The sequence below is a fragment of the Arabidopsis lyrata genome (assembly GCF_000004255.2).
Source record: "Arabidopsis lyrata subsp. lyrata unplaced genomic scaffold ARALYscaffold_5, whole genome shotgun sequence".
In the NCBI taxonomy this organism is placed as follows: domain Eukaryota; kingdom Viridiplantae; phylum Streptophyta; class Magnoliopsida; order Brassicales; family Brassicaceae; genus Arabidopsis; species Arabidopsis lyrata.
In genome coordinates this window covers 17,585,526-17,603,519 of record NW_003302551.1, presented here as the reverse complement: position 1 = coordinate 17,603,519, position 17,994 = coordinate 17,585,526, and the positions used below count along the sequence as shown (strand labels likewise).

General features: G+C 35.0%; 4 protein-coding genes across 5 annotated transcripts; 1 reads left to right on the top strand and 3 right to left on the bottom strand.

Annotated features, from left to right (window-relative positions):
* Positions 1–60: 60 nt before the first annotated feature.
* Positions 61–2,539, bottom strand: LOC9314111 (eukaryotic translation initiation factor 6-2). Its single transcript, XM_002876270.2, has 8 exons — positions 2,309–2,539; positions 2,053–2,086; positions 1,879–1,975; positions 1,695–1,780; positions 1,543–1,587; positions 1,059–1,189; positions 601–711; positions 61–501 (listed from the first exon to the last, which is right to left on the bottom strand). Exons 2-8 carry the CDS (start codon positions 2,060–2,062, stop codon positions 244–246), a joined length of 738 nt encoding a protein of 245 aa, XP_002876316.1. The 5' UTR covers positions 2,063–2,086; positions 2,309–2,539; the 3' UTR covers positions 61–243.
* Positions 2,540–7,543: 5,004 nt separating this feature from the next.
* Positions 7,544–12,824, top strand: LOC9312384 (delta-1-pyrroline-5-carboxylate synthase B). Its single transcript, XM_021024621.1, has 20 exons — positions 7,544–7,897; positions 8,193–8,264; positions 8,379–8,482; positions 8,607–8,709; positions 8,805–8,966; positions 9,145–9,422; positions 9,744–9,894; positions 9,989–10,153; positions 10,254–10,331; positions 10,487–10,576; positions 10,667–10,753; positions 10,840–10,926; positions 11,015–11,111; positions 11,196–11,299; positions 11,418–11,493; positions 11,686–11,836; positions 11,959–12,027; positions 12,117–12,183; positions 12,296–12,366; positions 12,459–12,824. Exons 1-20 carry the CDS (start codon positions 7,838–7,840, stop codon positions 12,565–12,567), a joined length of 2,181 nt encoding a protein of 726 aa, XP_020880280.1. The 5' UTR covers positions 7,544–7,837; the 3' UTR covers positions 12,568–12,824.
* LOC110228166 (uncharacterized protein At2g39795, mitochondrial) lies at positions 12,806–14,294 on the bottom strand. The gene is made up of 3 exons (XM_021024622.1): positions 13,944–14,294; positions 13,200–13,561; positions 12,806–13,112 (listed from the first exon to the last, which is right to left on the bottom strand). The coding sequence occupies exons 1-3, from the start codon at positions 14,196–14,198 to the stop codon at positions 12,953–12,955; spliced, it is 777 nt and encodes a 258-aa protein (XP_020880281.1). The 5' UTR covers positions 14,199–14,294; the 3' UTR covers positions 12,806–12,952.
* Positions 14,295–14,359: 65 nt separating this feature from the next.
* On the bottom strand, positions 14,360–16,564 carry LOC9312383. 2 transcript variants are annotated; one of them, XM_021024624.1, is made up of 8 exons: positions 16,372–16,564; positions 16,143–16,244; positions 15,986–16,053; positions 15,700–15,772; positions 15,324–15,439; positions 15,136–15,237; positions 14,874–14,973; positions 14,360–14,691 (listed from the first exon to the last, which is right to left on the bottom strand). In XM_021024624.1, the coding sequence occupies exons 2-8, from the start codon at positions 16,227–16,229 to the stop codon at positions 14,515–14,517; spliced, it is 723 nt and encodes a 240-aa protein (XP_020880283.1). In that variant the 5' UTR covers positions 16,230–16,244; positions 16,372–16,564; the 3' UTR covers positions 14,360–14,514. The 2 variants fall into 2 exon arrangements, with proteins under 2 accessions (XP_020880283.1, XP_020880284.1); XM_021024625.1 differs by having other exon boundaries at positions 14,380–14,691; positions 16,143–16,237.
* Positions 16,565–17,994: the final 1,430 nt, after the last annotated feature.

Sequence of the window (17,994 nt, the reverse complement as noted above, 5' to 3'; positions counted from 1 at the left end):
AATGGTTTCTTCTCCACTAATATATGAACCCAATGTGGACCCCAAACTAGAAGATATATCTAGTTTTAACGAGAGTTTTCTTATCACTTACTCAAAAAGATTCAAAGAGACATCAACAGATTACTTTTAAACTGTTAAAACCACACAAAAATATAAGAAAACAGCTAATTCTTGCACACAGTAGAGTATGAAAATCTCTGACATTGGGGATGTTGTTGTGTGTGTCATCCAAACAAACAAAATTTAAACATAGGTATCGATCAATGACTTCCTCATCTCATCGACGATAGAGCTGGGTTGGGCTTCCCTTAGCTTGAAGATGCTGTCTATAACAGAGAGCTCGGTCGCGGTTGTGTCTGAACCACAGAAAGAGGTCCAATCATTAACGGTCATACCCGCAGCTATAACTTCACTCCCACGGTTTACAGTTCCTGCAACAAGAGGGACCTGAAGAAGTGTTGAGAGTTCATCCAAGTCTTCCACTGAGGTGCGAGGATGGACCTATTTGAGACAAGACATTCAAAATTCAAATTCTAGTGAGAGACCAATGCTAAAATTTCTTCAGTTTTTTAAAGGACGTTATGTTTTGTATTCTCTTACCATTCCACCTCTGTTGGATAAGGCACAGTAACTGCCCACAAGAATGTTGCCTGCAATTGTCTGACGGAAAACTTCAACGCCAAGAACATCCGTTATTATTTCCTCAGTTTCCTGTCAATGCAAAAAACCAACACAAGAACCAGAGACATCAACCCAAACGCCATATGTACAACTCTGTTATCATCATCATCATCATCATCATCATCACAAGACATATAATAAAAAGTAATATCATCCAAAACACATGCAGTAACAATAAGGAAGCATATGTATCTTTTTGCAACAAGTATCTGTTGACATAAGATTCATGGTAATTACAAAGTGCTTAATTACATTATGCCTGCAAACTTTTGTATAAACGCCTACTTATCCTTTAACTATTTCTTGCCAGTCATGAAAAAAGGATACGTTTTTAAAAAGGTTTCATTAGAAAAATTATAAGGGACATTAATCTTTACCTTATCAAGATCAGTGTGGGCAAGAGCGACATGGTCATTGCAGGCAATGCAATTTCCAAGAGCAGACAGACGTTCATCAATTCGCTGGACCACAACTTGATCAGGTAGACTGTTCCTCAAGTGTTGAAGCTCTGTCAAAGGAAAAAAAAATAAGCAGGACTCAGAAGATGCAACCAATTACACACCTGAAACTATAATATTGATTTCTGATAGAAAAAAAAAAAAGAACAGGAGACTCATAAAATTCAAATTCATCAGCAATGAAGGACACAAAAAGCGTATTCAGTTATTAAGAAGCCCACCCATAAACTCAAATGAAACAGGGATGGGCAGTGCAGATACTTCAGACAAGTTGCACAAAAGATATTCACAAAAAACTCTACTATCTCTATATACAACAACTTGGTCATGCTGTTATCAGACATTCAACGATCAATTCTTAATTGTTTTGAGAAACGATCTGGTGAAAGAAGTATAAAATTACCTTGGTCAGTAGTTGTATGAGGTACAAGAAGCCCATTCTTGTTTCCTACACCGAGAAACACAAAACCAGAGGTCATTACACTAAACTCTAAAGTGGAAAAAATCAAGAATATTTAAAGCAAGAAAATATAACAGCTAATTGAGAAAGCGAACCAGCACAAAGACGCCCAATAATTCGTGTTCCTCCGATAGAGGTCTTAACAATAGGGATAACATCGGCCAACTCCGACTCAAAAGCACTACACAAAGCATCAAACCAAAACATCAAAAAGTGATATAGAAGAAGCAAAAAAAACTTAAAAACTTAACAAAGTTTCCAAGAGAACAAAAAGGATACCTGTAAAAGTTCTCAGAGCCTCCTATAGCGACTAAGCAATAGGCATTAGTGAGTTTGGAAAAGACACCAACTTCACAGTTGTTCTCAAACTGAAGACCTGCGTATTACCCACAAATCCCATTAAAGCCAAATACCCAGAAACAATTTCATAAGTATGCTCTGCAGAAAACTTACGAGTCGCCATTAGAGAGAGGAGGCTAACGTACACCTGCGTAAATAACGAAACATGAAAAATAAATTAGGGTTTATATACGTCACAGAGATCAACCCAAAAGCAACGATTCCGTAACAATTAGGGTGTCTCTAAAACAGAAAGTTTCGATTTTTCGAGTATATTACAACACGGGAACGGGAACAATTAGGGTTACAAAATCAATTTACTTTGAAGATGATGTTTGTTTGGAATAACAAGGAAATAGGAGAAGCTTACTTGAGATGGATGAAATAGAGCGAGAAGAAGCGGCGAATAAGAAGAGAGAAGACAAATGGAAATCAAGGTTCTTATGAAGAAGAAAAGGGTTGCGCCGGCCCTGGTTTATCTAAAGAAGCCACCGTTTGGGCCCTAATTTAAAGGAGGCTCCAATTATTCAGAACATTAAATTAGATTTTAAATTAAAGACAAATTATCTTCTTTGAAAGCCTTGGATGAAAAGTAATGTTGAAAGTCAGACCACTTAAAAAAAGAGACTATTTTGATTATATACAGTTTTTGGTGAGGATGTAATGATGGAGTAGGATTATAGTTGGTAATGAGGAATTGGAGCATGTAAATGAGGAATTGTAGAGATGTTTTTAGTGGCAATCAAAAGTCATCATAGTTGGGTTTGAGATTATGATATTAATGGTGTATATTGTGGATTGTTACAAAAAAAAAGTAGGTTTTGGCTGGTAAAATTTAGTGTTTATAATCCTACTTTTATTTGGGAGCATTTTGCTAAGCATAATTTAACAAAATTAGTGGTTATATATTTTTTATGTCTCTTACTTGAAAAATCTACAAGTTAAAAAGAAAAACTACAAATTAGACTAAGCCCATTATTGCAAAGGAAAGAGGGAAGCTAAGCCCGTTATTGCAATTCAATAATTAAGAAATGCAGATTGGAATATAAAAGTATACAAGCCCACATCTTTTTAAAAACATCTGCATCTCTATTCGAATTTTTAGAACTGCACAAACACTTCTCGAGAACATGTAAATATCAAATATATATGTGCAATGTCTCCATTCAATTATCGTCGAATACTTTTTCTAATGTAGCACGAATGGTTAGTCAATCTTTTTTTTTATTAATAAAGGGTTCTGTTTTCTTCTTAGTAGTTTATTTGTCTTAAGTTAAATCTCGTTTTGATTGTCACTCAAAACATTTTTCCCGAAGACTAAATTAACTTTAATGCATTAACTGGTTTTCTTTTCTTTTTCCTGTGGATCTATAGCTCAATATGTCTACATTAACTTTTATTTCTTGTCGACATGTCTCTATTAACTTTTAATCGATGAATTTTCATTTTTAATTAGTAGCACAGTGATAATGATTCTTTGGATTTTCTTCTTCTATATGCGTCGTCTTGTCACCACGTAAATTAAAATAAAACAAAAGAGAAGACTTATTATGCCAAGAGTTTTAATTTTAACCTACCTTTTAGAACAATCAAACGTTTTTCTTATAGAATCGTTCCAGCCAGTCATATGATATCTATTAAAAACAATTTTATAATAAAACATATAAATTTGTGCATATATACCAATTAGCATGCAGTTCTAGTAATTCTTCATATATCAAGTGAAACCAATGGTTTAAATAGTGAAATGCGTTGAAAATATTCAGTGATTCACACTTCAAAATAATTTACGCATTAGAACATTATTGAGTTCAAGGTAATATTTTGTTACCGTTGTTGTCAAGTTTTTCAAAACTCTCGTGGAAAAGATGCAAGGAAAATATCTAAACGGCTACGAGGTTTTCCAGTTGGTGAAGAAAACTGCAGAATAGGAAAAAGAAATGAGTCTAACTTCTTGTTTGCTTGTATTATAGTCTCTGAACGTGACGGCACCAGACTTTTCCATTTTTGGATGCTCATCGTGAGGCGTACGTACGTGGTGACTTCTTTTTCTTTTTTTAAAGGATTTACTTTAAAAATACATTCTTTTGACGATTTAAATCAAATAGCACCAATCAAAATTTGTCTTTAGTTATTATTATCTTTTTTAAAGAAAATTTTGGAGGCCATTATTGATTCCAGAAACTCTATCTAGTTAATTCTCTTATTGCGGAAATTAGTAGTGCACATTCCTAAGTCAGTTGAAACACTATCCTACCAAATCCAGAGGGCTCGTGTTGCATATTGGCTGAACTCTTATGATAACGTAGTGCACATTCCTAAGTCAACATACACAAAAGATATTATTCTTTTTTTCCTTTCTTTCTTTCTTTTGCTGAAAAAAGAAAAGAAAAAAGGATGAGATATTTCATATTTTGTGTGCATTGGGTTCACAAAGTATCTTATCTTACTAGCTTTGAAATAATAAAAAAATTCCTTGTGTTAAAATAGAAAAGAGAATGTCTGGCATATATTGATCAGACATCCAAAACAAATTTAGATCCGTTAATGATTTCGATTAACTATTTGAATCTGTGTCTACGCTAGACTCGTAAAATAATAAAAACCATAACAAATACACATAAAGTAAAATTAAATTAGTGAGAAAAAAACACTACACTATTATAGATTTTCACAATTGGATACTATAGATAACTAAAACTTACCACATGATAACACTTAACACAACACATTGCAAATATTAATTTGCACTTGTTGTTTTAAACTAATTATTTCACATGCTACAACTTCTTAACCCTTAATTTTTATTATTTTTTAAGTGTTCACAATATACAACAACTAACCACGATCAAAATCAGAGCGAAATAATTTTTACTTGAACCCTAATTTAAATCCTCATAGCGAATATTCGTATATAATAATTTGATTATTATCGTCAGTTTGTCATATACCAAAACTTTGGATCATGAACCCTATATGATACGACACTACGTTCTTCGAATTCTATTTGTGGTTAAGGAATGTGATCCAATGACATATATACCAACAGGAAAAAATGCATGTGATGAGTTTCGAGTCTTTCGTCCTATATACTTTTCTTTCTTTTTTTTTCTTTTTTTTTTTTGTTTTGTTGAATGTGTTATCAAACACATATAGACGTACGTAACTAATCACCAAAATTTAAGTCGTGTAAAAGGTAAGGGTGGTTTTGATAATAATGTAAAATTCATTAAAAATGCGATTAAGATTACCGATATAATCATTTACTGTCGTGTGAAATTGTTTATTCGAAGCGTATGAAATCTAAACGGATCCTGTTAAAAATGATGGAGATTGGACAAGAGTTACGAGCTTGAAAAACGTACGTATATTGATAATTGACATGAGTTTGGACAATTGTTATATAAACTTATACTGTTTGGCTCTTAGCTTCACAACTCACAAGCCACATCTTTTGAGCCAGAATTATAGAGGAGGACGCGTGTTGCATAACTTTTCATATTTTAGGATTTTTCTCTTTCAAACTGGAAATTATTATAGGAAAAAAACTTCTAGATAAATATTTTGTGAATTACTATCATCCACAACATGTTACTTATAAAAAACAGGAGCAAAGAAAATTGAAGTAAAACACGCGTGTCTAAGATTTTTTTTTCTTCTAAGATATACATGTGTTACAGTACTAGTCTACTACAAGTAAACTCAATATTAGCAGATATAACAACTGTATTAGAGACTGTCAATATGTCATAAGTTCGCAAGAACTGCCGAAGTTTCTTAGACATTCTACTTGATAGAGAAAAATTTAAGTATAAATGTGGGATACATGATTTCACTCTGTGTGTGGTGCCAAAAAATAGTATTGGATGTAAGACTAATTCGTGTAGTTTGCATTGTGTATAGATATTATGTGTGAACCATTTGAACATTTAAGTGAATTATTTGTGGTAGAATGATTGGAAAAAGTTCCAAGTGATCCATATGCGTATTATTTACACATGCATGATACTAGTGAACTTGCAGAAATTCAACAAATAATTTATTCATCTTCGAATTAGTCGGACACTTGGACGAAGACAGATATCTAGTGCTAAAATCAAAAAACATATGGATTACATGATTAAAGATTCTTGTATCTATAAATGAATACTTCTTAATTAACCGCACATATTGATTACTACTAGGAAACAAAAGAAGTAAGCATTACGTAATATTTTAAAGAGAAATAAATAAATAACTGAAAGTTGTGTGAAGGACTAATTAGACTCGACACTCGAGGCATTTAGATGGACCTTAACAAAGATTTATAAATAAAAACTTTGGGAGGCAACTGGCCTTTAGTCATCACCGTGGGATCTACCAATGACTATAGAAAATTAAAATTAAGAATAAATTGATGAAAACAAAAGAAAAACCACTGGTGCTCGTCTCTAAAATTATGTGAATACTAATTACTTTCAACGGGAAAAAATACACTGAAATTCTAGATACTATAAAATAAATATTCCCTCCGTTTCACAAAGAGTGTCGTTTTGAGGTTTTAATCTCGTTTTACAAAGAGTTTCGTTTTGTGTTTTCAATACAGTTTTAAAGATTAATTCTCTTTTTTATCCTCACTATTTTAACTTATTAATTAGAGAAAATGTATTATTTAGTGTATTAATAAAGAGTAAAAGTGATATTTGTTTACTGTTCTTAATTTGTGTGAAAAATGCTAGAATGACACTCTTTATGAAACAGAGTGAGTATTTACTTCCTTGCAAATGTATAATGATTGTTATTATTACTAAACAGAGAAAATGTCACATATTGTGTCAAAATCATTTGAAATTTGGACTTAACGATAACAAATTAAAAGATGATGATGATAAAGAAATGTTGTGGCGCCGCGTATGAATTATGAATTTTAATAGTTTTCAGGGAGATATTGCCAAGTAAATTTGCTTTGTTGTCCAAAACCTTTGTGTTGTTCACGTTCATGAAGCTCTCTCAGCCGCCAATTTTTAAATTACCTAAAATACCCCTCTACTCGAGAGCTGCTGATCCACTGCGCCACACCCTGATTCTTTTAGCCTGCACCACCACACGTCATCACGTGGCGCCATGTGGTTGAAAATTTTTAGTTAAAAAACATGAATAATGTAAAGTAAACCTAAGTATTTTACAAAAGATTCAGAAAAAAAAAATTACAAAACGAATCTTAAATTAAAACAATTTTACATTCGGCCATATAAGTTGTTAAAACTGCTAATCGTAGCAAATCTACTGAGTAAACTGCAAAGAGTTTTACAAAGAATATGAAAATAATTTTGCCACAAATTTTAGTCGTTGAAATTTGTGCTACTGCGATAAGTTTTGATGCTAACTTATATTTAAAAATTAGGGCATATAACAAACAATTTAGAGACAAAAATTTCTCAAATAAATAGCCACAACAGATTTGTGATACATTCCTACATACGCACGTAGCAATACCAAATACATTATAATCTTTGTAATTTAGTAATAAGTAATACAATGATTTCATGGTAGTTAGCAATCATTTGCTAAGAACAACCGACAACAAAGTAATCAGACGAGACAAAATGCTTACAATTCTTAATCCACAAAAAAAACTATTGATAATTGGGTTCTTTAACATAAAACACTATAATTTGGACTTAAATGTTATTTTTAAAAACTTGGGTATTATTACTTGATTTTGAGAAAGCATAAGGATTATTTTGAGTATTTTGACATAGTTAGTTGTCCACCACGCTCTTAAAAACCCGTTCGCTTCTTCTCACAGTGGAATCTCTCCTCACCGGATTATCCAATTTCCATATTTCTCACGTCCTCTTCTTCCTTCTGCTGAGTCCCACTAAGTTGACTCGTTCTCTCGTCTTTTGATACACAAACTATGACGGAGATCGATCGTTCACGCGCGTTCGCCAAAGACGTTAAGCGTATCGTCGTCAAGGTTTGAAATTCTCTCTGATTGTCTTCAAAAACATTTCTGGGTTTGACTTTTTTTTTTAATCCATTTCTGGGTTTGATTGATGAAGTCTGTGTTGTTGGTTGATGTCAATTGGTATTTGTATTAATCCGTACTTGTTTAATGATTTGCTTCATTAGTTTTGAACTTTTTTTTTTTTTTTTTGGCGGCGGAGAAATCTGTGGAAATGTTGAGAAAAAACAATGACAATCTTGTTTCTTTCAATTCTAAATCTTCGATTTCTCTTGTTAATTGATTATCTGAATTCGATTGTTTATAGGTTGGGACTGCAGTTGTTACTGGGAAAGGTGGAAGATTGGCTCTTGGACGTTTAGGAGCAATCTGTGAACAGGTATTTTGATATCAATGAACACTCAATATACGTTCTTTGATAAGCTCTGCTTTGAAACAGAATCGGAAAAAATGGTTTTTTGTCTCTTTTGATTCTAAATAAATGTAATGGCAGCTTGCGGAATTAAACTCGGATGGATTTGAGGTCATTTTGGTGTCATCTGGTGCCGTTGGTCTCGGTCGACAGAGGCTTCGATATAGACAACTAGTCAACAGCAGGTTATGTGATGGAAACAGTTTTAAATATTTGTTTATAGTGTTCCAGAGGCTTAGATTGTGTGGGAATAACTGTTGTATATGGTTTTTTGTCCTGTGCTGATTCTTTCTTCTCTCGGGATTTCAGTTTTGCAGACTTACAGAAGCCACAAATGGAACTTGACGGGAAGGCTTGTGCTGGTGTTGGACAGAGTAGCCTCATGGCTTACTATGAGACTATGTTTGACCAGGTGATGCTACTTTTTTATTTTTTGGCTGTTTCTTGATTATTGGCAAGCATTTCAAGTATTGATGTGTTGTTTTCTTCATTCTTTTTGTGTGGTAGTTGGATGTGACGGTTGCTCAAATGCTTGTGACTGATAGCAGTTTTAGAGATAAAGATTTCAGGAAGCAACTTAGTGAAACAGTCAAAGCGATGCTGAGGATGAGGGTTATTCCTGTTTTCAATGAAAATGATGCTATAAGCACTCGCAGAGCCCCCTATAAGGTTTGTTGATTGCCTTTATTTTGCTCTTTGACATGGAGTTTTACTACCTTTGGAGATGTGCGGAATATATAAGCGATACTTATTCACTGTATATGATGAAACTTGAATCGAGTAATTTGCTTGTTCCTCTGAATCTTTTAGTCTAACCTACAGCTTCACCGTACTTCAACCTATACAGGATTCTACTGGTATATTTTGGGATAATGACAGCTTAGCTGCTCTTCTGTCGCTAGAGCTGAAAGCTGATCTTTTGATTCTTCTAAGTGATGTTGAGGGTCTTTACACTGGCCCTCCAAGTGATTCTACCTCAAAGTTAATCCACACATTCATTAAAGAAAAACACCAGGACGAGATTACTTTTGGCGAAAAGTCCAAATTAGGACGAGGGGGTATGACTGCAAAAGTTAAAGCTGCTGTTAATGCAGCTTATGGTGGCGTTCCTGTTATCATAACCAGGTAAAAGGCCCCTCCGTACTCATAAACTGTAATTATACTGCATCGCTCTAGGCTTGCAAAGTTTGTTAGTCTTCCACTTTGAAATAGAGAAAAAAATAAATTCCTCTGCTACAATATATGGGAACTGAATATAAGAGATACTGTAAGTTCAAGATTGTAGCACTCTTGAAGTTCTTTCCTCTACCACATATTTTCTCTCTCTCCTGAATATTAGTATCTTGTCTTCCCTTGAATATCAGAATATAGAAGGTACTGAACAATAAGCTAAAAACATATAATGTTGGATGGACGAGTGATATTTTTCTTGCTATTTTTATGAAGTGGGTATGCAGCTGAGAATATAAGTAAAGTCCTTAGAGGACTGCGTGTTGGTACCCTGTTCCATCAAGATGCTCATTTGTGGGCGCCGGTCGTAGATACCACTTCTCGTGACATGGCAGTTGCTGCAAGGGAAAGCTCGAGAAAGCTTCAGGTAATGTTAGGGCTTCGATGCAAGTGTACTCAGATTGTTTATTCAGAAATAATTTCTTACCAGTGTACTCAACCTGTTTGCAATTTGCTTTCAGGCCTTATCTTCAGAAGATAGGAAACAAATTCTACTCGACATTGCCAATGCCCTTGAAGCAAATGAGAAAACAATTAAAGCTGAGAATGATTTGGATGTCGCTGCAGCACAAGAAGCTGGATATGAAGAGTCTTTGGTAGCTCGCTTAGTTATGAAGCCTGGGAAGGTAACACAGTATTCACGGTGTGATTAAATCTATTGTACCAATTCTTTTGTCTTCATATGGTGTATTTATTTCTCTTTTTGCACTGTTTTGTGCTTGATAGATCTCAAGCCTTGCGGCTTCCGTACGCCAGCTAGCTGAAATGGAAGATCCAATAGGCCGTGTATTAAAGAAAACTCAGGTAAATCTGAGGACAATACATTTCATGTACCATCAATTTCCAAACTAGATTTTAAATACAGGGGAGATATCCTCACATGATGTAAAACTTCCTCCTCTTAACGTGACATTTTTTTGTCTAATTCATATTATCCTTGACAATTTCTAATGTAACAGGTTGCAGATGATCTTATTTTAGAGAAGACCTCATCACCAATAGGTGTTCTTCTGATTGTTTTTGAATCCCGGCCTGATGCACTTGTTCAAGTATGTCATGACTCAAGAGTCATTGTCCTTTATAGTCTTAGATGTGAATTCTGATCGCTGAACACCATGCCTTATCAATAAATAAAACAGATAGCTTCGCTTGCAATCCGGAGTGGAAATGGTCTTCTCCTGAAGGGTGGAAAGGAGGCTCGTCGATCAAATGCTATCTTACACAAGGTACATCGACCTCATTATTCATAGTCATTTGCTTGCTTCCCAAAAATTTGTATGGCTAATCTTTGAAATACATGGGAAAATTAAAGGTGATCACTGATGCAATTCCGAAGACTGTTGGAGGTAAACTAATAGGACTTGTGACTTCGAGAGAGGAGATTCCTGATTTGCTCAAGGTAAGAGATATATATGAATGGAAAGTCACCAGAAGTGATTAGCTTTCCTTACTTAAACTGGAACCCACCATTTGCATTTTTGCTACAGCTTGATGACGTTATTGATCTTGTAATCCCAAGAGGCAGCAACAAGCTTGTTTCTCAGATAAAAAACTCGACGAAAATCCCAGTGCTAGGCCATGCTGGTATGTTTATAAGTTCAGTTTCATTAAATTCTTAAGCTGGATTGGCCTACAGAGAGAACAATCTTATTTTTTGGGTGTTTTCAGATGGAATCTGTCATGTATATGTTGATAAGTCTTGTAAACTGGACATGGCAAAGCGCATCGTTTCCGACGCAAAGTTGGACTATCCAGCAGCTTGTAATGCGATGGTTAGGGATTCTTGTCTCTTTCACTACTGTTCACTTATGCGAAGTGATTTCGTTTTTGGTTCCCACTTAGTACTGTTTTTGTCTCACTTCATCTTCTCTTTTTATTTGGTCCTAATAGGAAACCCTTCTTGTACATAAAGATTTGGAGCAGAATGGTTTTCTCAGTGATCTTATTTATGTTCTGCAAACCAAAGGTAGCGTGAGAAAATAATGTGTTTTTATTAGATCTATCTTTCAATCTGGATTTCATTACAACTGTTGTTTTATAGTTAATACTTAATATTAAACTAGAGTATTTCAAACCATAAGCACTGAAATTAAGATAGTATTTAGTTTGTTGACCATTTTCAAAGAGACTTGTCTGAAGTGTACGTGTCAAATTGCAGGCGTCACTTTGTATGGTGGGCCAAGAGCAAGTGCAAAACTGAATATTCCAGAAACAAAATCATTTCACCACGAGTACAGTTCCAAGGCCTGCACCGTTGAAATTGTAGAAGACGTATATGGTGCTATAGATCATATTCACCAACATGGAAGGTAAAATTATTGCTGATTTCAACTAATAAGAACATGACAAAGTTTTCAAAGGGCCTACCGCTCTGTATTCTTTGCATGTGCTGAAAGTGTGGTCACTCCTTTGTCTTATCTTATGAGAGCAGTGCACACACTGATTGCATAGTGACAGAAGATAGTGAAGTGGCAGAGATATTCCTCCGCCAAGTGGACAGGTAATAACTCATGTACTAAAGCATTTTCTGTTTTTGATTTTCCAGTCCATAGAATGTTTGAATGTTTAACATTTGCGTGCTCTCAACAGTGCTGCTGTTTTCCACAATGCAAGCACAAGATTCTCTGACGGTTTTCGATTCGGACTTGGTGCTGAGGTAGGGAAAAGAGAGAGAGAGAGAGACCAATAATATCAACCCACATATATAAACCAAATAAACAGAGAAGTGTCAATGAATGAATGGCCATTGTGATTTGTCTTATGTATAGGTGGGAATAAGCACAAGCAGGATTCATGCCCGTGGTCCAGTCGGAGTTGAAGGATTATTGACAACGAGATGGTACTACAAATTGAGTTTTTTTTCTTCCTCTTCCATAGTTCATTGATTTGTCAAAAGCTGTGTAGTTTAAATGGTTGTGTGATGAATGACAGGATAATGAGAGGAAAAGGACAAGTTGTGGATGGAGACAATGGAATCGTTTACACCCATAAGGATCTTCCTGTCTTACAAAGGACAGAGGCTGTTGAGAATGGAATTTAGTTCTCTCTTTCTCTGCTAATGTCATATTATGTTTTACAATTGTGATTGAAGTTTTTCCCCCTTTTACGTAGGATTTAGTGTTCCTTGAGGTTTGTACCATCATAAGAAGACCCCTTTACTCAAGTGGTCTTTGATAATAGTGAAATGTTTAGCAGCTTCTCTTCATGTCAAAAAAACTCCTTATAAGTCCACAACCTTTGATTTACCACAACTATTTGTATCATTTCTCCATGCAGAATAAGTTATATTTTTTCTAATTTTTAGATAACACAGATTCAAATTCGAATTTCACATTCAAAACCCCATTGTGAACTCAAAAGTCATTACAAATGAAATCTGCAACCATAAAACAATCTAGCTCTTACTCTACTTAAGTGTGTCTTCTTCATTCTTGGACAAAGGTTTTGAGCTTCTTCAACCATAGTAAATACTCTCTGCTATCTTTCTTCATCATATACTCATACAAGAAATCCGTTGCGCTTGCTTTGATTCCTCTCGTCTCTAGAAACTTGTGGAACGACTTGCGCATATTCTCATCCAACTCCCTGCAAAGCAAAAGAAAGAAACAACATTTGAGTTTTTTTTTTTTCTTGGGTTATCATATTAAAACAGATGGGATATATGTTGCTTACTGAAAATCTGGCCCATCATAAGTCAACTGTTCTTGAGAAGAATCCTCTGGACGGTTCACAGACAATCCATCAATGACAATCTCATCAGGGAAAGCAGTGCAGCTAAACTCTAGGCTGAGTCCACTCTTCTTAGTCACAGTGACAACAAGTGGAATGCTTGATTCATTCGCTTTCTCAAGACGACCATCACCATCTTCATCGTCATCCACATCATCTTCATTTTCATCCATGGCAAGACCAGGCATGCTTACTTCTACTTTAATCTGTTCCCCATTGTATTCTCTAGTCAATTTCACAGTCCTGTGTCCAGGATTATCTTCGATTTTGAAAGGAAAGTCACTAGAGTCTATGGTCTCTTCATCCTGAAAAATAAAACCAGAGTCATGTAGGCTTTTCATATGCTTATAACCAGGAAGTCAAAACAGGTTCATGCAATTTATGTGAGCATAGACCAAAATATACCCCAGAAACCAACCAATGCTTTTATTTGCCTTAACCAATGCTTGAGAATGATCAAATTTCGAAAATGTATGGACTTTACTCAACAATTTCTGAAAGAAATGCATTAATTAGCCCAAATGCAGTGCTAAGTCTCCAGTTAGATTCAACTATGAGTTCCATTGAAGCTTATGGCTTCTACAGAGTCAGTCCAATTTTACATACTGCTACTACAATTCTCTATCAGAAATCCCACAGATTCGTTTTTTTTTTTCCAGGAATCAAGTGATGAAGACAAGGTATTACCGCATCGTGATCATCGGCATCAAAAGAATCGTTGATCTCAGAGTCAATCACTTGTAGAAGCTTCTGATCGGACTTTAACGGCTCAGTGGCCGTCGAATAAGGAAAGCCGCGGGAGACGAAAGGACGAAGCAGAGATGTCTTGGGAACAAGAGACGAGCGATTAACGGTGACGGAGACGGCCTGAGATCGAGCCACACGACCACACACGGAAGCTAAAGTAGAAGCTGATCTGCGAATGCACAAAGCGAAACCCATGGCGGTTTCAAGAAAATGGATTCTCTCAGTCTCTGGGTTTTGGCCTTTCCTTAGGGTTTTAAGTGAACGAAGAAGATAAACTATACTAACCAAACCGTATCGGTATTCAAACCAAACCGGTCAATTTATAATTTTTCATTTCTCAATTCTCTCATACAAAATTGTACTAATTTCTGGCATATCTTTTAAAAGTAGCTTTCACATATCAAAAACTCAGAATTTACATAAGTCACCATAACTTTCAAAAACTGTATGATAAAGAGACTGATATGTTTTTTGGATTTCACTAATTTGGTTTAACAATCTGAACCAGAATCTATGTGACCCGGATCAACAAGACAACCATTATGAACACACAGATCATGGCAAAGATCAATAGCCACTGGAAGCAACTTGTCTTCGAGCTTTGTGAATATATCTTCGTCGCTCTTGTTGTCGCATGTCCTGTGCTCGCTAAGCTTTGCTCAATGGCCTCCTCGGTAGAGTCAAGTATCTTTTGTTAATGAATCCACAACAAAAGAAGAAAGAATAATGTTAGGACCAATGAAGCCATCAGTTAAAAGAATATATGAAGCCAAATATAGATTCTTCTCTTGTCCCATAGTTGTTGATAATAGTAAGAATAATGGGTTTTGTGAGGATTGGCTTAGCATCTCATAATGCTTAGCATCTCACCTTTTCAGTATTTTGCACGGATTGGCTTATCGCTTGACTTCTCTCCTTGAGTTGTCTTGCAAGTACCACCATTTCATCGGTTAGATCCTCTTGAAGCTTTCTGTCATCAATATGAATCAACCATGCGCCATGAAGTGGCAAATTCAACTTAAATTCATATGAATAAAGCATTACTCATCACAGTAGCTTTTGTTTTATCAATGAAAGTGCATAGATAGATCAAATGAGCTCCTAGTTTTTCTAGGTGATTAATGGAAACTACCTGTGCTTGTCAATGTGCGCTTGAGCTGCGGTGTCTAGTTTTATTGGTTTTGATGAATCAGCATCAGCAGCATCAAAGCTTTGCTCCTTGGAACTTGCAGGGCTACCTCAATCAAGGAAGCTGATAAGTAAGTAATAAAGAAAAGAATTTACAAACTGAGAAGGATGTGAATCTAGTATTCCACTTACACGATTCTTCTTCTCAGCTGTGGAGAAGTGGGGCTTCGAGGCTCATCTTCTATTTTTGGTGAGCTTCCACTAGTCGAATCTTTTGCAAAGGGTTCATCAGATATCTCTGTGTCAGGCTGTAAAATTTTGCCGAAAAATCAATAATTTCGTATTAGTTACAGAAGTAAAACTTGACATTCTTGCAGCTAAACAACGGTTCTACGCCGCAGGAAGAAACCAAACTGTGCGTTCCTGAAACTAACCCAAGGAGAAACAATTCCTCAGACCACCAAATGCATCCAGTAAAAATTAGCAAGAGCCTAAATGTATTCCTAACACGTTACTGCTAATGTCCAATTGAAAAAAAAGAGTCCCTTTCTAGTTCAGGTCGACTTACCTCTTGAGAAGCGATCTTCGAAGCAACAGCTTCAATCTTCTCATAGTACTCATTATACTTAGCCTTTGTAACTCTGGACAACGGAGAAAGTAAGCACATTCTCTCATAATGGTTGCAAGGGTATTTTGAAAGAGCATCTAATAGCTTAAGTCATTTCACTTTTGGAACAAGTATAATACGAAGCAATCCAATTCAAATCTCTAACCCTTGATGCTAGAAAGAGACACCAAAAGCAGGAATCTTTTTAATGGAAATGGTGAATCAATAAGAGAGTGAGTAAGTAAACCTGGGAAGGCCTTGAGGGGTCTTCTCTTCCGAGAGTTGTTCTAATTGTTCCCTCAATGTAGCAACATACTGCAGATTATTTGTTTCATACATCAACATATATCAACATAAGCACGAAACTAATAGTTTTACACATAATGAAGATCTAAAGAACGTACATGCATAAGCTTCGACTGATTTTGCTGGTTAGGTGCAGCAGCAAGCAATCTCCGCAAATTGATCTCTGTTTTGCTTATTCCCATCATCCGTGAATCTGAAAACTAGAGAATCAAACATTCAGATCAAATCACAGAGACTAGTAACAGATCTAATTCACGATTTTGAATCCAATCGAATATCTGATCTCACGAAATTGAGCGACACTAGATTCAGTGAAACGAATCAGACCTTGTTTAGATTGGAGAGGAGAGGAAACAAAATCAAATTCCTTCACTTTCTCACGATATCTCTAACACCTTTTGTCGTCCACCGTTGTCAGGAGAAGCCGGCGTAAAAATCTTCACCGGAAAATTATTCGTTTTTTTCTCGAGAAATTTCGAGTACAAAAAAAAATAAAATTTATATTCGGTTATTGGCTTTGGTTTCGTTTGATGAAGTAAACCGATGGTTTTATAATTCCTAATTAACAACCGCATTCCGGAGACCGCATGTAGATCCATCATTGTATAATAGTAATGATCTAAGGAAGAAAAATACTCACGAAGTATAATGGAATACATGTCAAATTTAAAAATATACAACCAACTACACGAACTAAATATATTGCATATCTACGTATACCAACTATATGATGACATGTGGTCAATAACATCACAAACATTTATTCCGTCACACCAATCAACAAAATCCGGCGTTGACCATTGTTGACCGGCATTGACCAACAAAAATATTCAAAAAAATTTTATTTATTTATTGCATAGTAAAAAAATATTAAGTTTTTTTTGCTAAAATCAAAATCATAATACATAGATAAAAATATATAGAAAAATTTACATACTCTTTAGTCTAACTTTAATATATTATTAAATATACATACTAATTATAATAATCAATTTATTAACTATATATACAAAATTTATTTAAGTTGAATATAGAATGTGTTTTTCTCTTTAATTATACAATACCATAAAAGATTCAATAGAATAATTTTTTGTTTTTGTTTTTAATATTAAAATAAAAATCTATTTTTTAATATTTTTGTTGGTCAACGATAGTCAACGCCGGATTTCGATGATTAGTATACCAGAATAAGATGTTCGTGATGTTGACCACATGTCGTCATATAGTTGGTGTATGTAGGCATGCAATACATCTAGTTCGTGTAGTTGGTTGTAAATTTCTAAACTTGGCATGTGTAGCCATGTATTCCGTTATACTTGGTGTAGCTGAATATCTTTTTTCCTAATCTAAATATGAAAATCATCACATTTAGAGGCAAGCAAGTACTGATTTGAATCATTGGTTAAAGACTCCTAGAATACAATGAAATTTATACTTTATTACTTAGCTCGAAATCGTTTTGATATACATAGCAAAATGAATACGGACAAATGCAACAAATGGTCATCACAATCTGGTTTCATATAATGTTTGATGTGATCTCTTTGTTCGGCAGTACAACTCTTCCATTACAATAAATCTCATCTCACTAGTGAACATCTTTCCCAAGTATCAACACGTTCTTGACTCGAGCCCATTGCGTTGAGTACTTGACCCAATGATACTAAGTAGAGTCTTAGCCTTGTGATGTCGCGTGGTTGCCCAATGTTCATCCAGAATTTCGGAATCTCTTTCGCTATTGAAGTCGGTCTTAACTTAGTTCGATCAAAAACTAGCTAAAAGATTTAGTAGATAAATCCCAGCATTAATCTTATTGTTGTTACCCGGCTACGAATAGTATCTGCTTTTTCAACAAGTCTTTCCACTTTCCCTCTACTTTCTTCCATAATTACAACTTCAAATATAGATGGCTCATCCATTATTTTAATCAAAACGATTCCTAATACTCCT